The sequence below is a fragment of the Enhydra lutris genome, unplaced genomic scaffold (genome assembly GCF_002288905.1).
Source record: "Enhydra lutris kenyoni isolate GAN:26980312 unplaced genomic scaffold, ASM228890v2 scaffoldscaffold24, whole genome shotgun sequence".
Lineage (NCBI taxonomy): Eukaryota > Metazoa > Chordata > Mammalia > Carnivora > Mustelidae > Enhydra > Enhydra lutris.
In genome coordinates this window covers 26,990,049-27,003,258 of record NW_019154108.1, presented here as the reverse complement: position 1 = coordinate 27,003,258, position 13,210 = coordinate 26,990,049, and the positions used below count along the sequence as shown (strand labels likewise).

The following is a 13,210-nucleotide window of genomic DNA, read 5'->3' as shown; positions in this document are numbered from 1 at the left end:
GAAGATGCTGAAGAGCCAGCCATCATGCAGGGAAGAAGGCGGCATCACGGGTGTGGCTCTCTCACCTGTGGTGAAGGTGGTGGAGGTGAGGCTGCTCCGGGCGGTGTCCTGGGCTGCCCGCAGGAGCACTGTGTAGTCTGTGCTCTCAGACAGACCCTCCAGTCGGATCCATGTGTCCTCTGCATCCACGATCAGCTCCTGTGGAACAAGCCAGGGAGGCAGGTGGAAGGGAATGACCAGTATTCCGTTGAGAGGAGCTGGGAAGGGAAGCCCAGAGCCCACGGCCAGCTGGGTCAACATTGCCATGGCCATTGTGTGCTCTCCATTCCAGAACAAGGAGAGAACTGAGCCCATAAGCAGAGAGGACAGCTCCTGTGTGAGATCTAGGCACCTCCTGCCTCTCAGATGCACATTGGCATAAAGGCAGGCAAGGGAATTGAATCCAGTGGTTTTCTATTGTATGAGGTTCCTCAGGACCCGGGGAAGGAAATCCTAGGCCTCCATACTCCATATCCAACAGACTAACTCTGCTTAAATCTACTGTATATATTCAGCTTCTGACTATGATTGCACTTAAAAAAAAAAAAAGGATTTCATTGTGAACAGAAGTTTGACAACCCGTGTTCTAGAAATACTGTTTCATCTGATCATATAACACAGAAATTTGTCATCTCGTCACTGCAGGCTATACAGATGTAGCCTTTATAATGCTTATTAAGAGGCATAAAAGACTATTGAATTTGGTCTCCAGCTCATGTTTGCTTGGCCCTGCTATTGAATTTTTTTTTTTCCCCAAAACTATGTACTTATGTAGGCTTGGAAGTTTCCAATGCTCTTCGCATCACCATATTGAAAGCCCCGCCACAACCAAGTGAAGCCATGGAGGTAGACACCACTGTTATCTGGACCAGAGACTAAGGCTTTGGGGGGTTTCGTGGTTTGCTTCAACTTATGAAGAGAGTAACAGCGAAGCCAGGACTAGTACCAACGTCTCTGGCTGGCAGACTCAGGCCCTTTCCTCAACAGTGTGTATGTATCCATCTGGCAAACCCCATTTGCTCCCTTTGGACTGCTTAAGAGAAAAATCCCCCTTACAGAAAAATCTCACCTTGCGGCTTCCATCAGTGGATCTGTAGGTTAAGATGTAGTTCTCAATCTCTGCTCTGGGAGGCTGCCAGGAGATCAGGGCACTTTGTCTGGTGACTTCACTGGCCGTCAGGTTTGCAGGAGGGTCCAGGACTACAAAAGAGGGAGAAAATGCCAGGAGTGCCTGCCTCTTCAGCTCCTGTCTATTTGATTCCATCCCAGGCATGTGTATCTCTTTGCCCACCTATGTGGTCTCTGGGCTGCTCACACGCTGACCCTAGTTCTATCTTGGACAGGAGCAGAAAGGGTGCTCATGGGTCAGAAAAGCATCAGTCAGTGTCATGATCATCCCTGCAACTCTTCCCCCCTTCCCTCATCTGGGCCTCGGGGCCTAGGTGGGACATCTTCCGATCTGACCTATGTTGGAAATCATGACCTTATTAAGTCAGCATGTCTGTGAGTTCACTCTTGGGCTTACACCATTCTCACATTTATACCTCTGTCTAGTGTTCTGGCTGTGATTGTGCTCAGCAACTGTTCCCAAGTATCAAGCCCTGTAACAGGCAGCAGATTTTTCTGGGCCCGATGCATGGCCGGTATTGGCCTCTCTTGGCCTGGTTCTACAGCTGTCAGCCAGACCCAGAATGAGAGCGGGAAACAGACCCGCATCTATTGCCTGAGAGCCGCGGCTCACTTTCCCTGGCGTTTGGGCAGCAGTCCACCAAAATACAAACAGCTCGTGGCTGCACTGTCCAAAGCGCAAAGTCTGTCATTGAGTGTAGGGACTAAAAGCATCTAAGGACGCCGGATGTGTAGCCAGCCAGGTACTCACGGGTAGAGAAGTTGGTGCTGATGGTGCCACTGGTGAGAGGCCCACTAGTGGCATACATATTGACAGTGTAATGGGTACTGGGAAGCAGGCCAGAAAGCTGGAATTCCTCACTGCCTCCATCAACCAGGATGGTCTCTCCAGCAACTGAAATCCAATGAACATGGGTAAGAATTGAGTAAGGCTATTCCACCTAGGAAAGCCCTTCCAAATGCAAAGGCATTTCATAAAGACTCAGTATTAGAGAATTTTGGAAAGAATCTCCTTAAGGTTATCTAGCTTAGCATTGTTTTCCACAGGAACATCCCCTCTCATCTCATTTTGCCTCTTAGTTGAGAAAGATAGTCTTTATTTGGAGGCCAGATTGTCGTTCCATGACTTCTACTCAGGCCACTGGGGTTACAAAGAGTACGCTGAATCCTTTGTCTACGTGGCTCCTTCTTTCCGCCACACCTCCTAATCCTGTCCTCTCCTCTAGGCTGTGAAAATTTATCTCCAACCACTGTTACATGCATGGGGCAATTCTAAAATCATTGATTCTTTGCGTTTATTTCTACTGCATTTTGCCTCGCCGATTGAGTTTTGGACCACTGGTTCAGTTTATTGAAATATATTTGAATTTGGATTCTACTGATCACAGTTTTAAAAAACATTTTATATAAGTACCATTCACAGGTACATCACAGAGTGATTCAACTTCTCCAGCTACGCTCACCGCAAACACAGTGACCATCTGTCACTATACGGTGCTCTTACACCATCGTTGACTTACACGGTTTCGTTTTATATACAAATGTGGTGTGCGTGTCTTCTCTGTATTCATTTAGCTGTCAATAAAACTGCTTGTTAGAGCAGGGCCAAGCTCTTTACGGTGTTTTTAGAATACTCCTGAGTCACTCAGCATTTAAGAAAGGCACTTCCTCAAACTGGGTAGGGTCTGAGGTTCCAAGTTTCTTGGGGTCTAAAGGCATAGAAGTCATGCAAAGAAGTAAAAATCCAAACCAGCTCTTTGAAAGAACAAACATAACGACTGTCATTTGCAGCATCCTGCCTGAGGCCTCTGCTCTGACCACATCAAACCATGACAGTTGCTCCAAAGTCCTCATGGTCTCTTGTATCTCTACAGATGTGCTCAGGCTGCTCTTTGTCTTAGAAGTCCCTGCCTTCTCTTCTCCTTCTCTAGCTTTATCTAAGATCTCCCTTCTTTCTTCCCCTCCACATCCTCACCCCCAAGGAGTGGGTGGCCTAAGCTGTTTTGGGATTGCCTCTATCACAGCACTGCTCACGTTGGGTTCTAACCATGTGCCCGTCTTGTCATCATCAGAAGTGAGTTCCACGAGAAGCACCCAAATTTTGTCTCTGAATTCTTACAGCTTTGTTGAGCGTATGGCTCATGGGAGGACATTCCAAAACATTTGTTGAATGAATGGAAGTCAGTTGCCATGACGGAGCCATGTACTTTGCACCTGTGAGCGGGTGGGTGGGAACACTGGAAGTTTTGACAGAGGACATAGTGTTGGAACTAAGACTTAGAGGATGGGTTTGTCTAGGAAGACATGTGGGGAGGGAATTTCCAGGTAGAGAAAACAATGAGTGAAAATGCATGGAGGTCTGGGAAGGCATGGTAGGAGTTAAGAAATGCAGGCCTGTGACATGCAAGGAGAGGGGGCAGGAGTTAAAATTGATTGTGTATGCACATAGATGGGTTATGATGTATCTGTAGTCATGATATTCATTCCTTGAGGAGCACTATTCAAATGGCTACCAGTCTATGTTACTCCAAATATGATCCATCATTTATTTTTCCATCTAAGTGATAAGTAGGTTTTTCTGATGCCTTGCTGAAATCCAAGTGTGCTAGCAGATTTGCCAATTTAAAAAAAAAAAGATATAAAATGGCTTTGGTAAAACTTACTCTTGGTGACCCTGTGCTGATATATTTTTCCAATTATTTAATAGTCTGTTTTGGTTTTTATTTTTCCAAGCTTTAATAATCAGTTTACTTTACAGCTTACAAACTTGGCTTTCTCTGTCATTTTTTGAAAATTAAGACATCTGCTTATTTTTTGTCTTCTGGTATCTCTGTTCTCTGGATTCCTGAATATAACCCACAACAGTTTTGTGATCACATGTATAATTTAGGCAAGGAAATAACTTTCCCAGGCTTAGATACTTGAATTACTCAACATTTATTGTGCTTTGGGCTTCTTTATTCAACTTCAAATAGTGTAAGGTGAACAAGCATGGTGAGAAGACAATGAAACTCCAGACTTCATGTTGGCTCAAACTTTGGCGTTGGATATGGGTAGACAAGACTAAAGCAACAGGAGTTTGCTCGCTCTGGATGCTTTGTTACCATGTGTTATTTGGTACAAGCATCGTGCTTTAGTGTTTTTCCTTGCTCTGTAAACATCTAGAAAAGAGTGCTTTCTTCGCTATAGCATTTGGGGGCAAGTCTTAGCTCAATTCTGAATTTTATCTTCCAAGTGCTATTCCTCTGTTTTTATATTTGCTTTTGTTTACATGCCCTTGTTGTACCTTTCCAATTCAGCTTTCTGAATTCCTGTAGTTGATATAGGTTGCAGAGTTTAGGGACATCTTTAGAGCTTTACAGGGAAAGTAAAGCAGGAAAATTTCTAAGATGTCCCTCACATTGATAAAATGTCTTTTTTTTTTTTAAACTTTCATAATAGCCTTCAGCGCCTATCCCCACCATTCCCACCTGCCCAGTGCATAGACCTGTAAATATTCACCTGCAAAGTGTGTGAGAATAATGACATAGTTCTCCACTTGACCCATTGGAGGCTTCCACTGCAGCAGGGCTTCTGTTGGAGTAATGTTGCTAGCAGTCAGATCCACAGGGTTGTCCATGGCTGAAACAGAGCCGGGAAGATCAGGTAAACATAGGAGATATGGAGGGATGGAAGTGCAGTGAACTATCTCTTATAGTTTCCTCCATCATGCTTGTCTGCTGCTGTGCCATACAAAACAATGAAGTGACCGGAGACCTCTTTCCTTCCTTCCTTTCTGATCCCAACTTCTTCTCCCTTCCCTTCTTCCTCACGAGTACACAGTTCCCTCCTGATGGGCCCCAGATCTTCCTTTTAGTTGATCCATTAGCTTATGCACAGAGCACTGTCAGGGGCTACAGGGGATTCCAAGGTATGGCTGTTGTGTTTTACACATTTAAACTTAGATGGAGAAACTAAGAACATAGAGGAATTGTTATATTTCTTTAGTTAATGAGATAATTTGCTTTCCAGGCTGTTTGCACTTTCATAAATATAAGGGACATGTCTTGTGGGACAATCTCTGTTCATGAGCTTCAAAAAGTGTGGTGAGAGTTCCATGAAGTCAAGGAGTATCCACAGCACCTAGAACTTGCAAGTTTCCCAATACTTGTGGAAGGACTGAATAGGACTCAGGTTGCCTTGAGAGTCATATATGATGAGTGAATTCTTGCTTTTACACTCACAGGCTCCCTTTGTATTAAGTCTTGGGTATCCCTTTTGTGGCCTAGCGAGTCATGGGGATTCTTTCAGGCTAAAGGCCACTAGTGTCTGTTGGTGGGAACAGAGTTTACTCAACACGAGACCAAGCTCCTATTCTTATTTGCCCATGCTTTATACCTTTGTTTCTTACTATGCTTCCCTTCTATAAATTTGGGATTTATGTCAGAAATGGATGTTATTATAATAGTTTAGGTATCAACTCAACCTAAGTGTCATGTAGTTTACTCTTGGGGACCAAGATATGTTGTTGATCTGGCCCTGTTCTCTAACTAAAGGTTTCCATTGCTTGTCTATGTTCCTTATTTGGAAGTGACAACTGTGAAATATTTTTTAAATTTTAATATCTGAATTGTCAAAAAAGTTCTTCAAATGCAACCTCATGAAAAGAGACAAAGAAGAAAAGTCTTGGAAGACTACAGTTAGCTTGATCTCGCTGAGATTAACTATGAGACCCTGAAGGAGGTCTCATTTTCCAAAATCATAGTTCTCACATTAAAACAACAGCAGGAGAGGACATTTCTGTGGGCAATCTGTTTATCGGGGTTGCCACAATAGCTCTGTCTGAACCTGAAGGAGGGTGGTTTGGGTTGGTACGGGGCTGTATCTCCACTTCACAGATACTTGCTGCTTATGACCAAGAACACAAGGAATGGGGTTGACCCAACTTGACCCAAGTTGCTGCTTTCTTTTACCTTAGGGGTTAGAAGTCTCTTGAAATCCATTTTATAGTCCTCAAAGAGGAAAAAGTCTAATTTCTTTAGCATGAATTTCTAAGACTTTCAGGAAGGTTAGTGGGAGGCTTCTTTGGACTCACTGGGCATCACTTTGAGTCACTATTTCTTCATTCCTTAATGGTCACAGATAATTTGATGGAGAGGAAAGGCTAGACTAAAAGCATGGCTGCATTATGTGTATTTACAGGCCTGGAAGGAGACTAGGGAAGATGAGAATATCCTGTTGTGTTTTTTAGAAGAATAATTTTTTTAGGTTCTGAAACATTCTGAGGGCATGTTTCGTTGGCCATTACTTTACAGATGTTTCTGGGCCTGTGAGAGCATCTACAAAAGCAGTGAGGAATTCCAAGTTACCTTTTCCTCATTCAGGAAATGCCATTCTCTGATCAAATGAAGCAGCCTCAAGAAATTCTGGTGTTCTAACGAGGCAAGCTGGATATTTCCCATGTGCAATGGGAACAATAGCTTAACTGGGAGTTAGGTCTGGGGACAGAAAACTTTGGCTGTTCCCTCTGGTGCCTTCTATAGCAAATCTTTCCTAGTTCTGCATGGTGGGCGAACTCTGGGCCAGAGCAGGAGGAGAAATAGAGCTGGTGCAGGAACCCTGTCCTCAGGCCCATCCAAGGAGCTCATTTTCCAAAAAAGTCCTCCACCTTTGGAGCACAAAGCAATAGCCAACGCAGTGACTTGGTGGTTTCTGACTAGGATGAAGAGCTTCAGGACCCCGAGGATTATCACTGAAATAACAACCTTTTCCTTCCCTGAGGTAAAATTTATATGACTGAGTCTTTTAAAAAATTAGATGAGATGATTCAGATGTCTGCTCTGGAATTCTCTTCTATAATGGGTCTTTGAAAGGTCACTTCTCCTATTGAAAATTCCTTGAAAATTTCTGACGCAAACCAATAAAACTCTTAGAAGAGGGTTACTCTCTAAATTCCCAGTATTAGAGAGGAATAGCAGAGGGAAGAGAAACCATAAATTGCTTTGCATGACATAGTGAGCCACAGGAGCACTCAGAAATGGAGCTTCTGAGCCCAGAGGCAGTGTCCTCTGTATTAGCCAGAACAACTCCATATTTGGCCCTTCCGTCTGTTGCAGGTCCTCAACCAGGGTCCTGACTTGGCTCATGACAGGGAGACATGCCTACCTGTGTGAATGAGGGTACAGATACGCTCACTCTCTTCCCTGCCCCGCACGCTGTTGAGACTGATTTCATATTCAGTAGCTGGATATAGCTTGGTGATGGTGAATTCCGTCACCGTATTGGGCACCACTGAGCTGTCCAACCGTCCCACTAAGGAAGAGAAGAAGACACTGTTAAAGTTCAGGGATGCTTCACCAACATAGCTAATGGTATAATCTATGTAGAAGCTTCTGGCAGCACTTCATCATAAAGCACATTTGGGTTCAAGGCCCAGCACTCACTGGGGAGGATGGAGAAATGGTTCATAGATTGAGAATGTTGGAGCTTGAAGAGGCCTGGCATGCTAGTCCCAACCCCTCATTTTATAGGTTCCTTGGAACAAAGAAAAAAGGTGGTTAGGTGGTTTTCTAACAAGCTGGTCTTCTTAAGGCAGTTGAGAGCTCATGGCTGCAAAGAGTGGTCCATGCATCCCAGAGAGAGTCTGGAAAACAATCCCACTGCCTGCTGGAAGTGGGCATGCCCTCTACTTTATTAACAATGTGGCATGCTCTAGCAGGAACTGGCAGAAAGCAGGGGAGGTCTGGACCAACTTTTTCTGACTCAAAACTTGGCTGGAGTGGTAGAAATAGAACCACCATCACTGTGGTTCCCTTTAAGGCTCCATCTAGTTCAGCCAAGTCTTTAGGCATCCCCGAGGATTCTAGTCTTAGACTTCACTCTCTCAGGAGCATAAATGTGACCCTGGCTCTTGGCAGAATCCTTTAGGGTTCTTTGTCATTTACTACACTTCTTAGATACCATGGTTCACTCTGCTGGTAGAGAGCCTGCTTTCTGGGTGAATACAGTCAAGACTTTTGTGAGAGGAGTTGGTGAGTTCAGGGTTTCTTGGCTGCTCCTCCTCAGCCCACTCTCATGCTGGAACATGCCACAGAGAGGAGGAGAATGCAGGCGAAGGGGACTGATATCCTCTGGGATATGTAGTTGTCCCATCACAACCTTCACTTAGCTCCAAATCCCATTCACTTGTGAGAAATCAAATAACTTTATTACCTTGTGTTGGCCGATAGGAAACTCGGTAGTAATCAAAAGATGCAACGGGAGGGCTCCAGGAGACCATAACTGAGTCCTTGGTCACGTTGCTAATTGTGATGTCTTTGGGGGGATCAATTCCTACAAGGAACAGGGTAGTTATGGGGAAAAGACAGAAAGCACAGTGTGAAAAAACGATTCCTATCGTTGGTTTCATGGGGACCAAAAGCTAATAGGGCTTCAGAGGCAGACAAGATCTTTATACCAGAGCCCCCTTAAAGCCATGGTCAGGCCAAAGTTTCACATGAAACCTTAGTTATTGGCTAAAACCATGTTCATGGGGAATATTTTAACAACATGAAGTCAAGTTGGCAAACTGTGCTAGGCAGCAACTATCACCTGTGTGAACGCCAACTGGGAACCTTCTTTTAAGTTCACATCTTTTGTTTTGAACTGGGAGTATCATGGTCGTTTTCTCTGGAGCAACTTCTCTTGGACAAACCCAGCTGTGTCTTATTTTTTACCAGCCACCTACGGTTCAATTTGGAAAAACCGCCTGTCGAGTCTAGAGGGATTTCAGAGCACAAGTCCAGAACAAATCCACTTTCCTAAATTGTATTTCATCTGTACTGGATACTTTATTTTTTTGACTCCTGGAGGATCCCAGGGTCGAAATCAGCCAGTGCTTAATCCACTTGTCCAGTTTGTGAGTTCTTGTTATTATGTAGGAAACCAGTGAAATACATGTGTCCTCACCCACATGCACACTCCTATCTGGGATTGTATTTGAGAATTATGAGGCAAGCATGATCCAGTTCATCTCAGAGTGCCTGTGTTTTCCAGGCAACATGCAAATCAACCCCATTTTCTGAGTCTCAGGTTCCCACATGGTTGCCTTCCAGTCCCATAAAATTTTGAGGAAGCATCATTTGTATGAGTGACGTTACTGAGCAATCAGAGATGGGGTTTCCTCTTGAAGGCTAATTCTCTTCAGACTGGTCGTGTGGACCAGTTGGTCCTCTGGACCAACACATTCAGGCCCTGGCTTCCTTAAGACATTGAGTCCACCCTACCTTCCTAAAGGAAGGTTCCCATCTTATATATTCTGAGAGATCCTGGAAGAGGTGGCTTTTTCAGAACAGCTCACTGGCCCTCTCTAGCCAAATGGCGCAGTCCTCTACTACTTGGGTGTTTCTCTTTGTAAAGTTCATTGACTTGTTAAAAACCTCTGGAGGCACTCCTTTCACCACCTGCTGCCAAGTCCTCCAGCCTCACCTGTGGTGATGGAGCCCACAATGGGCTCAGAGGTCACAGTGCCGTGGACTGCTACCAGGTTCACAATGTACTCAGTGGCTGGCTGCAGCCCCATCAGGACAGTATGCCTCTTGGTGGCATCCAGGGAGACCTCTGTCATCTCTTCCTCTTCATCCCGAGGGCTGTAGTTCAGAATGAGTCTGTCTGCTGGAGGGGATGGGTCACTCCAGGTTATGTTTACACTGGAGGAGGTCACGTGAGAGAAGTGTAAATGGGAGATAGGGCGGAAGCCTGTAAAGCAGAGGAGATCATGGTTCTGAAACATGGGAAGTGGTGGTGGCTTCGAAGAGCCAACTGACCGAAGCAATCTCTTTTCCTTGTAAACCAGGACCCCCCTTCACGTGCCAACTCAGAGCTTGCACCTTCTCACTCTCCAGGCCTGTCCACGCTCCTTTCTCCAACCCATATATGGAAAAATGAATGCCCTTAGCAGGGTAAAACCTGTATGAGTTATTTGTAATACTCACCCAGGATTTAACATCCTTCTCCTAGGAGAAATTTCACCTGATTGCAAGGATCCTCTGAATGGGATTCTCAGTGGGATTTAGTGCAGGCAGGGGAAGATGAACAGAATCAACCCCTTTGTCCAGGCTGTAGAAAGCCAGATACACATTTTCTGGCATTGTAGGCAACCTGGCTCATCTCTCCCCCTTATTTCCAACCATTCCATCTTGATATAATTATTCATTTCTCCTCTACCTCTTCTTTCTCTACCCACATTCCTCCTTCTCTAAACAAAATGGGGCATTCAAAGAGTGGGTTGCCTAGATGACCTTCATGTACTAAGATCCATTAACTCCCGAACCCAGTTGGGGTTTCTGCTACCCTCGTACCTGTGAAGGCGTCCACCGTGGACTCGAAGCTCTGCTGCCGACCCCTCTCAGCAGTGATTGAAATGATGTACTCTGCTCCGGGCTCTAGATCTGTCAGGGTGTACGAGGTCCTGTCTTTGGGCACAGTGACTTCTGAGGCAATGCCGGAGGATGGGGTGAAGGTAATTCGGTAGTGATCAATGGGGCCACTGGCCTTGGTCCAGATGAGGGAGATGGAAGTTTCCGAGGAGGCTGTCACCATGAGGTCTCGGGGACTGTCAAGTTCTGTGGATCAACACAAGTGGCCTAATTTATACAAGTTCCAGAGATCGGGCAGTATTTATTGGAATTGGACCTCCCTGTGGATTTCTAAGCTATCAGCAGGCCTGCTGACCACAATGATTAGCTTGTCATTGCTGACAATTAACTCACATTTTGTTAAACACCTTCCCTTTGAAAGATGGCCAAGGGCTTGGAATATAGACAGACAATCTGGGTAAAGGCATCGGGGGCTCCCACACTACCACACATCCACATCTGGGACTAAGCTGGATGCTAGGTGTCAAGTTCTCTATATTCACTTTCTCCCAGCCTTTCTCAGCAAGCCAACCAGGGTAAAATAGGAGCCACTGTCAAGTAGGGATATGACCTTCCTGGCAACAGCAGTTACCCCTGTTTCTGAGGCCATTTTGATTGACCTGGCCATGTGTGTGCAAATCTGAGAACTTCTGGGAACCCATGTCCTCGTGGTTCTCTAGAGAGGTTGTTTCCACTAGAATGAGCCTTGGGACAGGGATTGGTTCAAAATCCCCAACTCAGTCCAGGCAGCCTGTTACCAAAGGCACTAGAGCAACTTTGAAATTTACCCAGAATTAGGAAGCAAACCTGCTGGAGCCAGAATAGCAGGGGTGGACTTTCCCTTTGTCCTTAGATTTAATGGGTTGTTTCCAGATCTAAACCTTTATCCCTGTGGCCTTTCTGAGGGCTTCTGTCATGCATGATGAGGGACATCACATTCTGCCTGTTCCGGGGTGGTCTAGAAAGAAATATGACCTGCTATGACACCAACTGATTTGGAATTTTCCACCTCTGTGGGCAGCCCTTCAGACCATGGGAGATGTGGGGAAGAGAGGGAGACTATCCTGCATGCTGATGTCAGAGGTTAGGCACGGAGGTCACTGCAGGGAGATGTTGTTTCTAGGCTGGTAACTGTCATCCAGGGACCTTTTCATGAAGGGACATTGTCTTCTGACCAAGCCTTGCCAGGACAAGCCTCCACGGCTTTTCAGGCCTACAGAGATTATCCTGGTTTTCTTTGGCACCAATCCTCTTACTCACCAGTCCTGGCATTCATGGTGGCTGGTACACTTTGCTGTGAGTCCATGACAGCGGAAATTCCAACTCCGTACTCAGTGCCGGGCACCAGATCTGTTGGCAGATGCAGAAACAACCATTATTCCATGTGAGTGTCTGTGGTGGGAAAGGCAGAAAGGAGGGAAGCCAATGAGCTCAGATTCCTGTTCAGATCTTACATTTAGTCCTTCCTGAATCTCCTAATTTTACCGAGGACAAAATCCCAATTTTACACTGTAGAAAGTCCATACCAAGTCAACAGGATGAAGCGTTCAATGCAGAGCTCCCTTCTTGCTGCTGATCTCGGGAAGGCAGCCAGGCTGCCCTTGCTGGTGACCTTCAGAAATGTGCTCTGCTGTGGAAGGTCTCCCCGTGGTACTTAGAGTCTCGGATTGGTTACCATGGGTGAAGGGAGTCCTTGTATAAGCTGAGAATTGGCGGAGTGTGTCATCGAGAGGGATTGTGTGGACTTGGGCCTTTAAAGCATTTTTTGAACATTGTGTGTGAACATCAACTGCACCTTTTATAGGCAGGGACTGAAGCCATATGGAGACTCCAGGATCCCTTCTAGGGAGCAACACTGGATGGACTTTCTGAGCACAGGAGGTCAGGCCTTTCACGTAGGCACAGGCAGAAGCCCCATTGCTGTGGGCTCCTACCAAGGTCAGCAATTCAGACCCCAGGGTATTTGAAGTTATGGATCCAATCTCAGGATGACTTCTGGGGGAACTCTGGAGATGGAAAAGGCGCAAAAACTCTCCAACTAAAGGATGTAAGCTTCTTTGGGGGAAATTCTTTGGGGGTTTAATTCAAAGAATTGTTGGGAGCCTCCTAGGATATCTACAATTATCTGGGGGTGTTTCCTTATCCTCTCCCACATTCATTTTCAGACTAACTGGCTTGACTGGTATATTAATTTCCTATTGCTGCTGCTGTAACAAATTACTACAGTTTAGTGGCTCGGAACAACATAAATCTATTATTGTACAATTCAGCGTTCAGCAGGTCTGAAGTCTAAATGGTTCAACAGGGTTGCAGCCTCTAGAGGCTCTGGCGGAGAAATCATTTCTTTGCCTTTCCCGGCTTCTAGAGGCTGCCTGCATCCCTTGGTTTGTGGCTCCTTAATCCATCTTCAAAGCTGACAGAACAGCATTTTTTTTAAATTTTATTTATTTGACAGACAGATCACAAGTAGGCAGAGAGGCAGGCAGAGAGAGAGAGGAGGAGGAGGCAGGCTCCCTGCTGAGCAGAGAGCCCGATGCGGGACTTGATCCCAGGACCCTGAGATCATGACCTGAGCCGAAGGCAGAGGCTTTAACCACTGAGCCACCCAGGCACCCCCAGAACAGCATTTTTTTTTTGTCAATTTTTAAATACAATTTTATTTAAGACAT

At 45.5% G+C, this 13,210-nt stretch overlaps 1 protein-coding gene across 1 annotated transcript in view; it reads right to left on the bottom strand.

The window, feature by feature from the left end:
• Window positions 1-13,210, bottom strand: part of LOC111150683 (tenascin R) — a 200,689-nt gene that overhangs the window by 25,353 nt on the left and 162,126 nt on the right. Inside the window, exons 11-19 of the mRNA XM_022508231.1 lie at window positions 11,802-11,891; window positions 10,485-10,748; window positions 9,613-9,882; window positions 8,359-8,478; window positions 7,312-7,458; window positions 4,669-4,788; window positions 1,919-2,062; window positions 1,109-1,239; window positions 66-198 (exon numbers count right to left, since the gene is read on the bottom strand). Coding sequence (XP_022363939.1) covers window positions 66-198; window positions 1,109-1,239; window positions 1,919-2,062; window positions 4,669-4,788; window positions 7,312-7,458; window positions 8,359-8,478; window positions 9,613-9,882; window positions 10,485-10,748; window positions 11,802-11,891 — 1,419 coding nt within the window. The remainder of the gene's footprint in view (window positions 1-65; window positions 199-1,108; window positions 1,240-1,918; window positions 2,063-4,668; window positions 4,789-7,311; window positions 7,459-8,358; window positions 8,479-9,612; window positions 9,883-10,484; window positions 10,749-11,801; window positions 11,892-13,210) is intronic.